General features: G+C 45.8%; 3 protein-coding genes across 4 annotated transcripts; 2 read left to right on the forward strand and 1 right to left on the reverse strand.

The window, feature by feature from the left end:
• Positions 1-3528: 3528 nt before the first annotated feature.
• Positions 3529-11266, reverse strand: LOC127343728 (RHOMBOID-like protein 12, mitochondrial). 2 transcript variants are annotated; one of them, XM_051369913.2, is made up of 8 exons: positions 10777-11264; positions 10571-10685; positions 10374-10493; positions 5248-5358; positions 5086-5124; positions 4696-4800; positions 4562-4603; positions 3529-4031 (listed from the first exon to the last, which is right to left on the reverse strand). In XM_051369913.2, exons 1-8 carry the CDS (start codon positions 11109-11111, stop codon positions 3948-3950), a joined length of 951 nt encoding a protein of 316 aa, XP_051225873.1. In that variant the 5' UTR covers positions 11112-11264; the 3' UTR covers positions 3529-3947. The 2 variants fall into 2 exon arrangements, with proteins under 2 accessions (XP_051225873.1, XP_071684490.1); XM_071828389.1 differs by lacking the exon at positions 5086-5124 and having other exon boundaries at positions 10777-11266.
• Positions 11267-11426: 160 nt separating this feature from the next.
• On the forward strand, positions 11427-15246 carry LOC127343729 (uncharacterized). The gene is made up of 8 exons (XM_051369914.1): positions 11427-11603; positions 11698-11780; positions 11870-11908; positions 11994-12046; positions 12133-12196; positions 12299-12341; positions 12425-12472; positions 14808-15246. Exons 1-8 carry the CDS (start codon positions 11523-11525, stop codon positions 14970-14972), a joined length of 576 nt encoding a protein of 191 aa, XP_051225874.1. The 5' UTR covers positions 11427-11522; the 3' UTR covers positions 14973-15246.
• A 1476-nt stretch (positions 15247-16722) lies between these two features.
• LOC127343730 (UDP-arabinopyranose mutase 1) lies at positions 16723-18465 on the forward strand. The gene is made up of 3 exons (XM_051369915.2): positions 16723-17169; positions 17257-17676; positions 17788-18465. Exons 1-3 carry the CDS (start codon positions 16867-16869, stop codon positions 18124-18126), a joined length of 1062 nt encoding a protein of 353 aa, XP_051225875.1. The 5' UTR covers positions 16723-16866; the 3' UTR covers positions 18127-18465.
• The last annotated feature ends 454 nt before the right edge of the window (positions 18466-18919 follow it).

The raw sequence follows: 18919 nt of genomic DNA on the forward strand, positions 1-18919 counted from the left end.
GTCTCTTGCTTGATGTAGGCCCATTTTTTTTATTGATTCTTCATTGTGATTGATGATGACGGCGAAGGGCTTGTGAAGTTTTCTCTCATTATAACCTTGGCTAACCTTGCGCCAATATGCATGACCTTTTTGATGGGCTCCATTTATGGAGTCTTGGCTAACAGCAAGCCAAGAGACGCAGATCACTTCGTCCTCCTTGGCCCTGAAGCTGAAGGTCCTATGGTTCTCCCCCTCTTCTTGCCACCGCCCATGCTGGCATCGGTAACCATTGGCTGATCAGGTCCCAACGTGTCCTCACCCTTCTGTAATCCCTCCTCGTCGTCAGGGTACACGTTGGTTGTTGCGTCGGTTGGGTGTAGAACAACGGGTCGCCCTTGATGTCTGACTACGTCCACATCGGTTGCATCTCCGTCCACGGCTGTTGCGTTTGTGCCGCGGGATCATGTTCTCCGACCCGACGACAAAGCTGTTGTCGTAGATCACCGCCTGAATTTCGTCCTCGTTGTGATTCTCCTAGTAGGCCTACAAATCACCGGCTGTGAGATGATGGCGGTGCACAATAAAGGATACGCGGGAGTGTGACAGAGAGTGTATCGGATCGTCCATCGTCAAGTCGGGCGCAGTCGTTTCTTCATATAGGTTGTTGGGCACCGGCATGTTTTCCACCGGCATCGCTCGAGTCTTGCGTAAGGGAGCTGGACCATAATCCATGTTTGGTGTGTGGTTCAGGTCAAGACCGGGGGCAGCCACGGGATGCGACGAGCTGAAGGCGGCGAAATGGGACAGCCTGTGGACCTACATACCAGCGGAAGGCGTTGCGGGTGGCAAAATCGGAGGTCTAGAAACTTACCGAGCTCACTAACAAGGCATGCGGAGCCGAAAGAGCATTGGCGACGATCCTCTCTAGCTTGATGTAGAGCATGGCCTCAGCCATGGTAGGCGGCAGCCTCACATGCGCTTGGCGTTCGCCTGCATCTGAAAGGCAAGCGTGGTAGCGGCCACCTTCATGGCTTTGTCGGTTGCATGCTGCCTTAGCTTCTGCTTCAAATTGGCGTGCCGGTCTCGTTGCTTGGCGTCCTGGACGGACTTCTCCTCCGGCTACAGTAGCTTTTCGGCACCTTCACCTTCTGTCGTCGATGGAGGCGGCGCGCTTTGAACCGTCATAGTCCGCTCAGACGTATTTCGATTCCAAAAGCCAATCATTATGCATTTGGCCCCTAGGCTAAGGTTGTAAATCTATTTTTTTTGTGTGTGGACGCCAACTGTCCGCTAGAGATGCCCTTAGGGCATCTCCAACGCGGCGATTCAAACCACGTCCGCGCGTTCGGATGGGTCGGACCGGACAAATCCGCGACCCAGCGCGGCCACACATCGCAAATGCGGATGCCCGCAGGTGTCCGGGATGACCCAAACCCATGGCATGCGGCATCCTCGCGTGTCCGCCTGGTCCGCGTGGCTGGCCCACCTGTCGGTGCTCCAGTCCTATTAAATGTGGACCGGGAGGGGGGGCTGTCCCTATCCAGTCCACACTCTCCACTCCGGCCGCACGCACGCTTCCGCGCCGCCATGGCCCCGAAGCGGGAGTTCGAGCCATCCGCCAACGACCACGAGGCCAACAACAGCCGGCGAACCGCGCCGGCGCCGTTCGAGATGGGGCCGCCGGCTACTCCCATCCGCGACCGGATCTACGTCACCGTAGCGATGGTGCAGATGTTCTGGGATGCCAATGCCCCAATGCCGTGGGGCGACGTGCACCTCCCCGACGGCTGGCACCTGAGCCCAGATCGGGTTCCGGTGCCGCCGATCCCGGGATCCGGCCGCATCGCGGAGATCCGGAGGCGCCGCGCGCATCTGCCGGCGGACCTCCGGGAGCACCCGGCCTACGGCGACACAAGTCCCAACTGTTCGAGGTGGAGCACGATGCACGCCGGCGCACGTGCTTCACCGCAGCGACGGCGCGGCCTCGCGCGCAGCCGCGCACGACTGCTAGGCGGGTTGGTCGCCGCCCCGGCGGCCTCTACATCAACGAGCCCGCGGCGGCGCCACAAGCCCAGCCCCAGCCCCAGGAGGAGGACGACCCCGAGCTGCAGGCGGCGCTGGCGACGTCCCGCGAGCTCAACGATCTCGAGGAGCTGGCCAAATGGCCGCACTTCGCCGAGACGTTGCGCGCCTCCGCGCTGGAGGAGATGGCCAGGAAGGCCCAGGAGGACGCCCATGCGGAGGCGTGGGCCTTCCTCGCCATGGCGTGCCGACAGGAGGAGGACACGCGCCAGGCACGCTTTGGGAGGAGGAGGAGCGCCAGGCCGCGCTCCGGGTGGAGGAGGAGCACCTGGCCGCCGTCCGGCAGGAGGCGGAGCTGCAGGCCACAACGGCGGCGGAAGGAGGCCACGCGGCTCACACGCCTGCGTAGGCCGGCGAGCCCTCCGGACCCGCACTCTGTTTGGGAAATAGCGCAGTGGTCGCCCTGGCCGGAGTCCCCGGCGCCCTCCGGCGTGTCCAGCCGGAACAACGCGTCACCGCCGGGGGACGTCGTCCTCATCGACGACAACGACGACGAGTACTACTGGGAGTAGGCCAGTAGGGTGGCGCACCGGCGGCCACCGCGTCCCAAACCTAGGGTTTCCTCTTTTTTAAAAGTTTAAAGCCCATATAGAGCTTTCTTTTGTGTACAAAATGCTCAAAATAGGGCTAAGTTTAAAGAAGTCTAGTTTAAATTTACTTTTTTGTTATTTTTCTTTTTTATGTTTTTTTTCTTTTTTTTCCTGATATTTGCGCTATGTCCGCGCATTGGACGCAGCGTGCGAGAAGGCGCCAGCGCTTTTGTAGTGACCCCTCCGGGGTCCCGGGTTGCTTTGGCGCGCCCCACCCCGTCAGTCCTGTGTTGTACTTGACTTGACTCTCCCCCGCTTGCTGCTTGCTGATCGCTGTGTTCAAAAATGACACGAAGCTGGATATGAGTAGATGTTGTTGGTCGAAAACGTCTTTCATTCACAATGAACGTGAGTTGGATTTAGAACATCGTGAGACAGTTCGGTTCCTATCTACAGTGGAAGAACTGTGAGGAGCCAACCCTAGCACGTGGACGCCGGCCGCTGTCCGACCGTCCGGGTGTCCACGCGGCCACCCAAATGGCGCTAAACGGACAGACCAGCGCGTCTGTTTGGGTCGCCGCGTTGGAGATCCTCTTAGGTCCGATCTACCCGTCATGGCTCAATCTGGAAAGAAATGGGACGATACTAGTGATCAGTTCCAGTTTATCGCAGAAGCATGTCCATGGTACTAATACTGAGTAGGTCTATTCAATGTACACAGTCAGATGTAACTGCAATCGACTGCTCCATACTGTATGACTAGCTAGCAAAATGAGTCGTATTCCAGAATGGACACATGGTTTCGCCTCAGCCCAGGCGCGTACAGGCGTACAGCGTTCCTCAAGGTTTAAAGAACATCCCCATGATACAGTGTGCAACAACAGTATCTGGGCTCACACCCACATCGCAATGATGTATTTGCAAAACACAAATGACGTTACCAACTTGGATCGTCGTATTGGATGATCAAGTGTCAACGATAGGAACCAAGAATGATCTTAGACATCCATGAATCTTAAACATTACAACTTCATTCCATTGACATCCTCACTTTTCCTACTTTCAGATGACAAAGGTTGCCCAGTCACATCTGCACTCAAATTTGGCCTTGTTAGGCGGTAGCACTAACATTGCAATTCTAGTTGTGGCATGTTTAAGGATGATCCCATCAAGAATAGGTATGTAAATTTCAGCCAACCAGTTGGCAATATCTCCCATGATGCTATCTAGAATTTGTTTGATAAGTAGCAGAGTTATCTCTCTACCCATACGAAATTTGTCAACCAATCTCAGCCGGAGAGGCCACCAGCTTGGGGGAGGGTGGTTGGATTTGCTCCATATGAACTAGCTGCATGATCAGAACCAGCCCTTCCTAATTCGAGCCCACGCGAGGGCAGCCACTAGGGCACCTCCTAAATGAGTAGAAGCTGAACCCTGCCCCTGAAAATTTGAACAAGCGTCAGTTAACCCTAAGACCAGATAGGTACGACAAGCAATTTGTGGTTTTCACAAGGAATATTTTGAATAGAAGATCAACAAAGATATTTGAAGAAACAAGAAGATTTCCGATAGTGCGAGATATTTATGGGAAGATATATGTGACATTGCTTGACTGCCACACTGAATATATCCCAATGCCAGACCAGACACTACCTTGAAGTACATGTGTTTCAATAAAGAATAAAATGCATGTTATCGGCCAAAAAGATACTCCGTACAAATTATTCCAATCACCCTCGACGATTCAACACCAGTTTGATTTAAGACTAGAAATTGTGCGGCTAGGAAAACGCAAGCACACAGAAATTCAGTTCCTCAACTTCCAACTAACAGATAAATGAAAGGAGGAGTGCCCACACAATCCTGTCAAAAACTCATGGCTGATGAGCATAAGCAACAGAGTGGCACAGATAAAATTAACTTATTACGCAAAGAGTAACAAACAGGAAGTTAACTAAAGTTATGTATACCTTGTTGACGCTCAACAAATCAAGGCCAATCCAAGCAGCCCCCTGAAATGAATTAAGTCAAAGAAACTATGTTCTCATTTCCTATCACTCACATCCTTCACTGAAATTTATGAACAAAATGAGAAGGTTCTCACCACTAAGGCAGCTGGAACAGGAAGGACGAAGTAAAGATAGATTAGTCCCTTTGGATTGAGAAAAATCTGAAGAAGCATAATGGCATTAACTGCACCACTCGCACCCTGGGTGACATTGAATAAAAAGGGTCATATTAGTTTGTAACTGACTAGGAATTAGGAACTTAGTAAAATATCACCTATAAGCCTATTTGGTGGTTTTATATTATGTTATCATAAATCACCATATCACCTCTGATTGCCCCATTTATCTTCTAATTAATTATTTGTAGGTGTAAGATGATGAATAGATCGTTGGTTGGCAACATTTACTGGTTATATAGAGATAATATTGCTTGTTTCATTATCAATACAATAAAAAGTGAACTATTAGAACACGAAATCACATACAAGCCCAAACTGTCTTGATCTGTCCCACCCTACATAAACCTGCAAAAGTAGCATTAATTACTAAATTAGGAATAATATCATGAAACTTCAAATACTAATCCCGATTGGACGAATGGTTCTTGAACTGTCCCATCCTACATAAACATGGCTACAGTATGTTACCTGTTTCCGCGGAGCTCTAAAAGCCTTTTCTATCAAGAAAAATGTGGATCCAACAAGTGCTCCAGCTACGTACAAATTCAACAGAAAAGAAGGACCAAACATGCTGGAAATCTGATGCAAAAAAATGGAAGCAATCAGTATATGCAATGGAAGGTAATAAATGGTCACCACAAAAACACAGGTATGTATTCCCTGCTATTGATTCAAAGAAAATCAAAGCTCACTGAAAAACATGCAATACTCTTCGAAGAAAATAGTTAAGTAATATGTTATCTTTTCATTGCAATGGACAAACCTATATGACATAGATGTACCGATAATGTATGACACTATCTCATACTGAATCAGTTCTTGATTTAGGTCTAACGCTTTACCTGCAAAAGCAGCATCCCACAACATTTCTGCATTGAGCCCTGATCGATACACAACTCTCGGGTTGAATTCTCTAGACATACAAAATACCAACCGAGCATAACTACCATGTGGTTAAGATAAAGTGTGGGTGGAAGGGTGGGGGAGCAGACATATCACAGTTCATGTGGCATCTGCACAAAATTTTGTCATTTCTGAAACAGTTCCGGTGCAGCTGATAATGGTGGCACGCAAATCCCTGGTGGCGGTGGTACTAGTCCCTGATGCTTGTGGTGTCTGTGCTAGTTAGAGAAGTCTCGGACTAACGGGTCAGCCTATGGGAATGGGAATGTATTAGTGAAAGTGCATGGAGCCCCCATTGCCACGTGTGGTTTTGGTAATTAATGACATCGTCTATGACCAATTGTTGTTTTGAGTTATATTTGTAGGATTTGTCCATAGGCAATTCTTGAACCATTTATTGGCGTCAAGGTTGAAAGGTGAAGAAGATCAAGCGATGGCCAAGATGTTCAAGGAGTGATCTGAAGAATGGTCATGTGGGAGTTGAGCCTATTGGAAGCATGTCTTGAAGACAAAGAAGAAGATGGAGTGAGCTCTCATTTGTACCTTCAAGATATCAACATAATGAAGAAAGGAGAAATGAAATGCAAGTTCAAGATAAGCCATCTCGAAGAGATCATATGGTTGAAGTTTGTCGTCCTTATGGTGATCATGGATATGTGAAGATATGTCGAAGAAGAGGCTCTCCCATCATGGGGTATAGGGAAGCAATCCACAAAACTTCACCAAGCAAGCACAATCAAAAAGGCATTCCATCTTGAAACAGGCGAGATCCTCATCATCAAGCTTGAGCGAAATGCGCAAGGATAAAGTGTGTTCTTGATAGGATTTCTTTCTTAGCATTCTCGTGGTGTTAGTTGGGTGACCGATTTATTGGATAGTTTGCCGAACTACCAAGACGGGCTCTCGAATGTATCTTGATCGTATTGTTCGGAGAGAGCTCAAACCTTTGCATCTTTGGCATCATATTTCTTGGTTGTTATTTGAATCTTATCCATATGTGCAATAAAAGCTTGTGGGTACTTTCATGGCAAGCTCTAGTTCATCGAAAGTGGATTTTGTATGAGTAACTTATTGCGCTTTTGGTTTTAGAGGTTTTACCATTCCATCTCATCTTGTGGATTTATACTCCTTTTTGGACTATGTTGTTTCTTTGCATCAAATTGTAGAGCTTCGAAATCAGAGCCTCCAATTAAGTTGTGGAGCTTGCCCCAAGCTTGTAAGGGTTCGGTAACCACCCTCAAGGGTCCCATAGTAGATCGAGGATTTCCCTTTCGTGGGAAGGCTCGAAAAGAATACGGTGAGCCATCGTGGCATTCCTGCTTGAAAATTAAATGCTAGTTTTATTAAGCATTTGTTCAAGCTCATCTCGTATCCCTCCCTCCCTCTCCCTCTCTCTCTCGGCAGCATCCTTCCTTTCAGTTAGCCTATTGGATCCAACATTAACCTGGGCTATCCTTGTTGTATTGTATAGTCATGACACTATGACACTTGTCCGTTCGAATCAGCTCATTTTTATAACAGGACTATCCAACAGGTGAATGGGTCAAACCGGACCACCTGCATCCTGATCCTCACTCTTCATGAGACATCACATAAAAGCATGTTATCTAGTGTGAAGTCCCACAGTTAGACCCGGTTGAAGCTGGCAAGAGTCAAATGGAGTATACACTCCCAATTCACCAATTATACTTCCAAAAACAATTATTATTATTATTGTTTGATATAAAAGCTAAAATAAATGTTTTTCATAGAAGAAAATGATAATGGTATCCATTGCAAAAAAAATGTAAAATTCAACAAGATATATTCTTCTTATATGTTTTGAGAATGCAACCAATCGGACTCAACTGCGATGCTTGAGCATTGCTTCCTAGGTATACCAATTTCACCATGGTAGCTAATTTTAATAATAGGTAACTTGAAAACTGATAGATAACAAGAGAAAAGAGAGGAAACAAAATATACTAGATCAAATTCACAACTATCAAATATAATGTTATCACTCAATTCTACACGATCATGAGAATCCAACGCCTAAGAAATAAGTGGGTGATTCTGCACACTAACTCGAAATATAGAGGATATCTTATACTAATTGGAGGCCCCTTTCTAGCCTCCACACATCCTACAAAAGACAAAACATCTGATCACTATTTTTATTATCGTTATCAAATCACAGACAATACATTCTTCTAGTCTAGTTGGACAGCCATCCAACCAAACCATACATGTACCATGAAGGAATATGTATCGTGCAAGGGAAGTTGAACCGAAGAAAATGCGGCACGATGATATGATATTTCCGTACTTTTAAACAGGGATACTACCTCTCTGCTGTTCTGCCTTAGCAATCAATCCGTAGGCTATAGCCACAGAGGCAACGTGTTGTGGACTGATTGATTGGTACGGATCTGTCTTCCGTACAAGCGGGCAAGTATGGCAGCTGCGCATTGCAGTGAGTCGGTGCCCAAGGACCACACAGGACGATCAGGGAGTGTTTTTCCAGACCAGGATATGCTCTCGTATATGGAGAGTTGTATATATATAGTTAAGATTTAATTTTTTGGTTTAGTATAAAACTTATCTAAAAATTATTTTGTTATCCCAGCATATATACATATAGGAGTATTATAGTTTGAAGCATACAATACATACAAATGTAGAAATTATAAGCCACAGAAAACATCTTTTGGTATAAACATTTCCTAAGAAGTAAAGGTGAAATCAACTTTCTGAAACTTTCAAACTCAAAAATTTTGAACTAAAATTACGAACTTACCTATTCAGAGTCATATGCTGAAGCAAACTATTACAGATATACTTAAACTTACATTATTCAAGATGCCTATCTGCCTTGGACAAAAAAGTGCATGTGCATGCTATGTTGCTAGGTTACGCAGAGATTAGAGATTTTAAATAGAAGATCCTACATTATTTGAAAAAAGCGAAAGCAAAAAGCCATCTATTTATCCTATATATTACTTGGTGACTGTAACTGATAGAACATTGCATTGCGTGTGGGTTCCAATTAGTTTGGTAAATATCTGAGCACCCACCAATAAAAAGGCACCCACTAATAACAAGAGAAACTACTCATGTATCATTGATGGAAGACAATTGCATATGTTCTAATCAAGTCTATAATTTAAAGATAAAATATGTCTAACTAAGACACACCCATCAGAAAAGTTATGTACTTATGTACAATCCAATTCCAAACAATAGTATGAAAAACTGTACATAATTAGTGAAATGATTCTTATGATGGGCTGTAAAATTATATAGTTTTAAATCAGACACGAGAAGCCTTTTATATGCAAATTGCCTTCATTTCTACCTTAGGGATAACCAGTGCAACGTTTTCATAGTACCTGTATTTCTAATAGTGAACTTATTCGTAAATATAACTCCTTTCTGCTATATGGGTATAACTAATGCAAAGTTACCCATGCATTTCTAGATTTTATTTCTAAGAGCTATACAATACTTCCATATATGTTAATAAAATATAAATATATAATTCCTTTCTTCTGTGTAGGTATAACCAAAGCAAAGTCAGCAATGCATTTGTTGATTATTTCTAAGTCATATACAATACTTCCATATATGTTGTATAACAACATAGTTACCCCATTGATTGTGCATATTCCAATACGTACATGCCTACGTGTACACCAAAAAGAAAGCATTTCCCATGTCACTTGATCAAATATTTATTTGCGTGCAGATTTCGGTTACACTAATCCGTGAAATCTTATGTCAGATAGACCACATACATGTCCAATTCATCACTGATCATTGGGGTATGAATATACTAAATTTTGCAGAATATGAATCACTGAATCTCCACAACCTTATTATCTCGATCAGGCAGCACGATGTGAGTGAAACAATGCTTATCACTATACAACTGGAAAACCATGCAAATAGCTCTACAGACTTGAAAAAAAATCGTCTAATCAGAAGGTGAACAAATAAATATGACTACTCTACACAATGGTTGTTACAAAGGAAGGCTACTGAAATTTTTAATACTAACACTCTTTTATAAATGCTTGTAAGTGATTTACATTTCTAATTATTACTAACTCTCATGTATGAAGGGTGGGCCTGGTGCAGCGGTAGAGCCTCACCGCCTGTGACCGAGAGGTCCCAGGTTCGAGTCGCGGTCTCCTCACATTGCACTTCGTGAGGGTAAGGCTTGCCACTAACACCTTCCCCAGACCCCGCACAGTGCAGGAGCTCTCAGCACTGGGTACGTCCTTTACTAACTCTCATGTATAATAAAGTTGACCTGAAACTTCTTTGTGAATTATTTTCAAATTCTCTAGCCCGTGCAGGCATGCGGGTTGAGACTAGTATTCTATCCAACGAAAGGGTGTCGTTCAGACAAGCATTTTATTAAACATACATTACTGAGAAAACTCTTAGGGCTGTGCCATTTTAAGTTCAATAAGACCATGGTTTATCAGATCAGTGACATAGATAAGCTAATAACATACGTTTGGTTTGGGGAAGATAATATTGTGTTACACGCCATTGTGGGGATTTTCACGAAAGTGTGAGCGAACATGGTTTACCACAGGGTGGTACACAAGGGAAACTAGGATTTTATTTCCATTATCACTCCTAAAACATACAAAGCCTTTTTTTCAACAAAGCAAAAGCAGGCAGATGAGTGAGCTTCTTACGCTTGAGCCGAAGAAGTAGAGACCAAGCATATTGCTGAAGAGGTGGCCTGTGTCTGTGTGGCTGAAGGCACTCGTGAGCACCGTGTGCAACCGCCCGCTCTTGAAATTTTCCAGAGAAACCTGCTCATCAAATCAAACTTCATCAACCACTTGTGAGATATAGAAGACGGGGCCCCTTTGATTGATTGATCACTGACCGTGAAATGCCTCCCCATGAAACTCGGATCGGCCACTTGCCAGAGCATGTAAACGGCCACATTTGCGCCAATAAGCGTGAGCACCACCTGGTCCGGCGATGGTAGCCAGCGCGCCCTACCAGAGACACGAACACCAAAATGACAAAACAACCAAAAAAAAAAAATCCACACCGTAATAAATTCGTGCCAACCAGTAAAAATCTCACCAAGGTGAGCGGCGGAGGAATGCAGAGGACGAAGAGAGCAAGCCCGGGGACCTCCTCCGCTGCAACGAGAAGAGATCCAGCGACCCGGCGGTAAGCCACCGCTTGGCAGCGGTCCGCACGGCCGCTGCGCTCGCTGGCAGGACCGTCCCGGCGCTGCCCGAGCTGCGCCGCAGGAAGTGGGACAGCGGGGAGCGGGACGCGGCTGCCGGCGGGGAGGGGCAGTGGAGGAAGCGGCTGTGCGGGATGGGTGGGGCTCTGGGCTTTGGGGTAGCGCTGCGGAGGGCTTGCTGCGCGAGGAGGGTCTGGAATTGCGTCAGTCTCCTCCCCATCGACATTTCTGCCTGCCTAGGAGCTCGCAAGGGTTCTCGTTGGCCGCCTCCGCGGCCGATTCTCGCACCTCGGGCGGTAGCCGCCGCCGCCGCCGGTGATTGTGGCGCCGTCCGGTGGGGTTTTTCTGTTGAGCTCGATCGATTCCAGCTGCCGACTCGGGAGTGGGGAACGATAGGCAGATCGACACTGTCCGAAAACCGGCCCACGACGTTTTGTTCTATGCGGGCCATCCATAAAGTTCGTACTGGGCTTACTGGGCCTACTTGGCCCATTAGACGCAGTTGCAGCATCCAACACGATTATACCATCCCTAGACACGCCGTGCAGCCGCCGCAGCGAGGTTTTGTCGAGGTCACCGCAGAGAGAACTCTCCCGGCGGCGGCGGCGCGAAGCAGAGAGAGAGACGAAGGGCAGAGATGTCGAAGCGGCAGGGTCCTCCGAAGCACCAGAACAGCTACGCGTGGAAGCCCAACCTCGGCCGGAAGATCAACGAGACCGTAAGCCCGTGTGACTCATCTCCTTTCGCTGGTCTTTTCTGCGGTTCCCGTCAGACCTAACCCCGTTGGAATCATCGCCGCTCTGCTCGCGCAGGAGCCCGGAGGCAGGTTCCGTCCTCTGTCGGAGATCACCGGCGTATGCCAGCGCTGCCGGGACCAAATCGACTGGAAGCGCAAGTATGGAGCTCTCCCCCTTACCTTATTGGTTCATCGGTTCTTTGGTTTTACTACCAACTAATGTTCCTCTGTTCGTCTCTTCTTTGCAGATACGGCAAGTACAAGGCAATTACTGAGCCCGCAAAATGGTACCTTTCTTGCCCGCTTTCTGTGTAGCGCATGTCTAGGAAAGATGGAACAGGGGATGTTCATGGTTTTCCTTTATTCTTGCAGTCAGAAGTGCAGTAAACGGAACGTCCGGCAGGCGTACCACAACGTATGCACAGGTGAATTTCGGCTGCTCCGTGGTGTCTTCCGCTGCTGTCGTGCCATTTGATTGTCGCTGATCCGTGCTGTCTCGACTCCTCTGCAGGTTGCTCCAAGGAGCTTGGGATATGTGCCAAGTGCTGCACTTCCGTTAAGCAGCTTATCGGAAGGTTGATCCCTGCTATTTCATTTTGTTGGTATACTAGTACCGATCTGGAATTCATGTGTTGTTGTATTTTGTACTTATGTAACGATTTGGTGTTGTCCTATAGGGATGCTGAGGAAGTGGACAATGAGCGCAAAGAGCTAGAGGAGGTTTGATTGTTCTATATTAGAAGGGGATGTTGTGAACCTTGAGAAATCATTTATTTTTTGCTGACCAGTGAATTATTTTGTAGGCCATGAGATTTGCTAGGGAGAGGGAACGGCGCACACTACTTCGCCTTGTGAGCACCTGCTATGCATTTTTTTCTTGCTGAATAAATTTAATGTTCGCGCCCTTGCCCTGCTGTGTATGCTTCTGCTTGGTGATAGGTCTAAAATGACCTAAGGGACCCGTATGTGTCTGAATAGGGAAAGGAACAAGTCCACTGTAACTCCCTCTACTCTTCCTGAAATTTAGACTATAGGAAAACTTGAGGAGGGGAGAAAACACTTCTTAATCCACCTCTGGGACCAAAAGTAGAAGGCTCCGTCCCTCAAGTTTGAGCCTAGCACAGCAGAAAAACCAATTCTAGTTTTTCTATTTCCTAGCAAGTCTCGGAGAGTCCTATCTCAAATTCTCTGATCTTTAGCTTCAATCGTGTTTTAACATAACTAGTCTCTTCGATTGGAAAGAAGAATTTCATCTATTCATTGTGCCTGTTACACTAACTCCAAATATTTTGTACTAAATCGCATCTCTTATTTCATTGTATCATTACTTAGGTAGTCATGTGTGAAGTTGGCTTTCAAGGCAGGCTTAAAAACATAATTATGTACTTGTTGAGATTCTATGCACTTAAGTGTAGCACAAACCCTATTGCACAGTAATCAGAACAGTTCACAGTTATCGTATTCACTCAACATATGAGCATAATCGCAAGCAGGCCTCATGAGCCTTTTATTTGCTCTTCTATATCATTTTGGGATGCATTGGGGCTTTGGTCAAGTGAGATTATTGGCATCTTAGATTTGGAATGGGTCCCTTGTGTTAGCAGTGATGTTTTCAACTAAATGAAAATACACAGGATGCCATCTTATTCTGGATGTTATGTACATGATTTGTTGCTTTCTGAGATGGTAGTGTCATCAGTATGAAAACTTGAAATAAAGCATGTGAGTTACCACTTTTGGACTGGACCCAAGTGTCAACTCTTCGCATAAATATTTCCATGTTTAATCAGTTGGGTATTTAAAATTTTATTAAAGCATAGATGCAGTTACCATGAAGATGGAAATAGTTGGGCTATTTTAGATTCTATGAATCTCCGACATGAGCTTTGCCTCACTGAAAACAAATTTCGTTGCAGACCTTCTCTCTCTTCAAACTCTTGCCCAGGTCCCGTCTATAGCAATCTAATGTCCCATTGTACCAATTTATTTGTTTCTATTTGCTTTCTGTTTCTGTTGGATTCAGCAGATCATGACATCGTAATTGTACGTTTTTCTCGTTGCTGTGTTCCAGATTTTGCATCCCTGTTAGGCCCTTAAGTTTTGAACACGTATCAAGAATTTGTACTTTGTAATTCAATATTACCAAACATGGAAATATAAAGAACTGGCCGGAACTCAAAGTTCTAGCAGGGTCTTCAAACAATTTGGCCGGTAATTATTTGTTAGAGGACAGTCCTCGAGGCATAAGCTTGTCTGCACAAGAAAGAAAAAATTATAAAATGCTAATAGCCAACAATCGCAGCTGTTTTAATCCTGCTGTAGGTAGATTTTGTAGTTTAAACCTCACACAATCGTCTATGGGGTGCAGAGATGTCTGCTGTTAAGTTTCCAAATTTTTTACTTGTCCCGTTCGCCTGGATTTGCACAATTCTGCTGACTTTGACTCTGTAAAGTCGGAATATAAGCAGCCATCTTTGTTCTTGATTATACATCAACATTGCTCCAAATTTACCTCTTTGTTCGTGGGGCCCAAGCAGGCAAGGTTCCATTTGCCAAAGTACTACTAATTGTAGAACCAACCAAATTTGCATCTGCTGTTGGAAATGAAAAATAAGTGCACCAATTGGTCTCTCCTGTGAGAACTGTTACTGATTTAACCTTTTGGCAACAATCCTATTAGGTCGTAGATCAAATCATTTTTTACCTTAAGCGAACCAATTCAAACATTTATCTTACAGTGTCTATGAAACCAACCATTTCCTTTAAGTAACCAAAGGGTATAATGAGCTAATATCATTGTGTAAGAACTTTGATTATATTTTCTCGAAAAAAATAACTTTGATTATACCCATGCTTAGGTTATTTGTCATATGTAGCATTACGAGATACAGTGTTGTAGTTGCATTGAAAAGTAGCATAGTGTTCTGAATTTTGATAAAACGACATTGACGGAATATGCTATAGAATGGTTGGCATGAATCAAAATCCACCATACATGTGTTGTGCAATTCTTCTTTGGAATAGCAATGCTTAAGAATGTGCAAGTCAAATAAGCTTCTAAACGGTCATGTTGAACAACTGGTACTCTGGTTCAGTATCTTATTTTACCGAGTTAAATCGTTGCAACATTTGTTCTTCCGGGTTGGTAATTCCACAAGTATTCATTAGGTTAATATTTGCTTGCAGATGAACAAAAGCAAGGACGAGGAGAGTGGGCCATCAGTCCCAAAGGTTGCAGACCGAGATAGAGAAGGCGACCTTTTCCCTGTTGCATCTCTTGACGAATATGCTGAACAAGCTATACAGAATGATGATTCTGATGAAGAAGAGCCAGATTTTGTAGAAGGTTAAGTTCACAAGGTTGGCACTGTAAAAGGATTTTTAGTTTTGTGCGCAGACGCTCTTACCTGGTGCTCTAACTCACTGGTGAAGCTCCAATACTTATTTTATCAGATGTACTGCCGTTTATCAGATCTGTGTTGCAGTTTTTACAAATTACAACGCTCCCCAGCAATGCGTCTCCCAAGTGTAGGATTCTGAGGCTGTATTATATGGGTCGTATTATATTGTTCTGTCTCCTGTTTAGCTGAAAAATCTTTTCTCATCGGATTCTTTTGGTTTCTCACCTAGGTGGTCTTTTGTACTGTTTTTCCTTCTTATGTCTATATCTACTCCCTCCGATCTAAAATGAGTATAGATAGTACGACTAAATTGAAGTTGGTGGTGGCAATATGTTGGCCATGGTGTACATAGAACTTGAATAAGAAACGTAGACATCTACAAAATGGAGACGTGAATAGCCTGGGAATTGAGCTGAAAGAAGTTGGTGGTGGCAATATGTTGGCCATGGTGTACATAGAACTTGAATAAGAAACGTAGACATCTACAAAATGGAGACGTGAATAGCCTGGGAATTGAGCTGAAAGGCGCACCCGTTTGCTACGAATCCCACTGGAACAGAAATCTTAATCCTACTCAGTTACGGAGTAATAGTCCGACTTAGCCTGAACCAGTTTCGGCAATAAATATACCGTGCTAGCTAAGTAGTAGCTAGCTTAGCTTCAATTAATTAAGCTGCTTACCCGTGCTAGCAATTAATTAAGCTGCTTAACAAGTCGACTTTCCACGGCGAGCTGACGTTTATCGGCGCTTATTACAAATAACACAACGAGGCATCAGGTCTTCCATAGACATCCTTCAGTATTTACAAACAATGTAACGACCCTCAGCTACATATTAGTTATCGTTGTTTTGAATGCATATAGACATATTTTATAAATAGTTACATTCGTATTCGCAAAAAAATATAGTTACATTCAAATGTGCGACAAACTAATATGAAACAGAGGAAGCACATGCCATGTGTAAATTAAATTTACCCAGCAATTCGGAATTTCCGAACAAGTAAAATTCGATGCAGTCCTCACTAGCATGCATACATGCTCTATTCAACTCAAATAAACGAGCGCAGAGGGTACAACTTTGAATGTAAACGAAGTATAATGAAAACAACAAAGATTAATTGGGGTAGGGATACCCTAGTTGATAGACTTTTGGGCAAAATTTAGGTTGCACCGACAAATTCCGTGCACTACGACTACACGAGCATGCTAGTAATATATTCCCCACATTCTGATTAAATTGACAAACCAATGATACTTGAAAGGAGGAAATATAATGCAAAGGCATGTCATTCCCTAGAAATCTCATTTTCTCAAAGCACACTTGAATTAGCGACACTCCTATACTAAACCTAGTTAAAAAGGTTGCCGTTGCCGTCAAAATCAAGCTAAGCGAAAGTAACCATTGACCAGTTCTGCGTACGCCACGCAGAACAGTCTGCCGTTTAACGAACACGAAGAGGACGTGCCAAACAAACGGAACGTCATATCTGACCGTCGAGTCCAGATCGGACGGCTCTCCTCCCGCGTCTGACGGCACCAAGCCAGCCGCTCCTTTTCTCCCCCCAAGCACTCAACGCCGGGCTCCCGATCCGTCTTTCCCGCGGGTCACTCCCACTGCCGCTCGGACGCGTGGAGTACTGAGCACGAAGCTCGCACTGCAGTTTATATAACGCCGCGTGCCCAGCTCTCCTCCACATTCTCACCGTACGTTCATCGCCTCCCTGCAGATCGAAACCACAGACACGCACACCTTCCTCGCTTCTCGCATCTCAGATCAGGAAGAAGGATCGAACGATCTTGACTGGCCGATCGAAGTAATCGATCCAGGCCGGTGACGAGCAATGGCGCCGCTGCTCAAGGACGAGCTGGACATCGTCATCCCGACGATCCGGAACCTGGACTTCCTCGAGATGTGGCGGCCCTTCTTCCAGCCGTACCACCTCATCATCGTGCAGGACGGCGACCCGGCCAAGACGATCAAGGTGCCCGAGGGCTTCGACTACGAGCTCTACAACCGCAACGACATCAACCGTATCCTCGGCCCCAGGTCCTCCTGCATCTCCTTCAAGGACTCCGCATGCCGCTGCTTCGGCTACATGGTCTCCAAGAAGAAGTACATTTTCACCATCGACGACGACTGCTTCGTGAGTATCTCTGATCAGATCGCGTTCGCTTGCATTGTCGATTCTCGGTGTTGCGTTGTTTGTTTGATCGTTGGTGTTGCGTTGCAGGTGGCCAAGGACCCGTCGGGGAAGGACATCGACGCGCTGGCGAAGCACATCCAGAACCTGCTCTGCCCGTCCACGCCGCTCTTCTTCAACACCCTCTACGACCCCTACGCCGACGGCGCCGACTTCGTGCGCGGCTACCCGTTCAGCCTCCGGGAGGGGGTGCCGACCGCCGTGTCGCACGGCCTCTGGCTCAACATCCCCGACTACGACGCGCCCACGCAGCTGGTCAAGCCGCGGGAGCGCAACGGCAGGTACGTCGACGCCGTCATGACCATCCCCAAGGGCACCCTCTTCCCCATGTGCGGCATGAACCTCGCCTTCGACCGCGACCTCATCGGACCGGCAATGTACTTCGGCCTCATGGGCGACGGCCAGCCCATCGGACGCTACGACGACATGTGGGCGGGATGGTGCGTCAAGGTAACGCACTGACACCAACTCGATCGTCAACAATGTACCGGAAGGCTACAGATTTGTAACGCAGATCGTCTATCAGTTTTGATGACTGAACATACATACATTTGCACGCAGGTGATCTGCGACCACCTTGGGCTGGGCGTCAAGACCGGGCTGCCCTACATCTGGCACAGCAAGGCCAGCAACCCCTTCGTGAACCTGAAGAAGGAGTACAAGGGCATCTTCTGGCAGGAGGACATCATCCCCTTCTTCCAGGCCGCAACGCTCTCCAAGGACTGCGACACCGTACAGAAGTGCTACCTATCGCTCTCGCACCAGGTCAGGGACAAGCTCGGCAAGATCGACCCCTACTTCGCCAAGCTCGCCGACGCCATGGTCACCTGGATTGAGGCATGGGACACACTCAACCCCAAAGAGGGTGCGCAAGCCAACGGCAAGCCCAAAGGGAAGTAAATTCAATCGGGAAGGCAGGCAGTGAGGCGGCGTTTGCCGGCAGCAAGCGTGATTCGTCAGTTTCTAGGTTCAGTGCGTGCTTCGTCAGTTTGTAGGTTCAGTGCGTGCATCAGGTATTCAGGTTCAGGCTGTTGTGTCTTATGCGATCGAGTGCGTGTACTTCAAAAACATTACAGTAGTTGTTGTTCTATGTCATGTCTACATTAAGGGTTCCATTAGTTCCTCCTTTAATTTCCTTGGTAAGCGATGGTGTGTTCTATTGTTTTGTACGGTTGTACTTTTAGGCTACTCATCATGTTTCCGTGTAATCTGCTGAGAATAAAATTGTTCCAATAATCATTGCAACTGTGTTTGTTCTCCAGTAGTGTGTAATGTACATGATCCATTTCACTAAAGAATTTACGAGGTACTCCCTCCGTACACAAATACATGGCATATGCTACTATGTATTTAGTCAAAATTCAAAATTTACTACACACACACAAAAAAAGCTTCCTAACATTGACCAAATATATAGAAGGTAATATCAACAGCTACAATATTGGATAAATGCATTATGAAAATATATATTACGTTGGATCAATGGATATTGATTTCGTATTGTGAATCTTTGTACATTTTGTAATATACTTTGTTAAACTTAGAAAGCTTCCACTTTTGACTAAACCGTACGATATGTATTTGTTGACATAAGGATACCCCTTCCAACCCATTGGCGAATATGATCAGAGCACAATCTCTCTAGTATGAACACGCAGCGAATGCCGTGAGCATGGAGGCGTTGGCCATCCGA

The sequence above is a fragment of the Lolium perenne genome, chromosome 3 (genome assembly GCF_019359855.2).
Source record: "Lolium perenne isolate Kyuss_39 chromosome 3, Kyuss_2.0, whole genome shotgun sequence".
Lineage (NCBI taxonomy): Eukaryota > Viridiplantae > Streptophyta > Magnoliopsida > Poales > Poaceae > Lolium > Lolium perenne.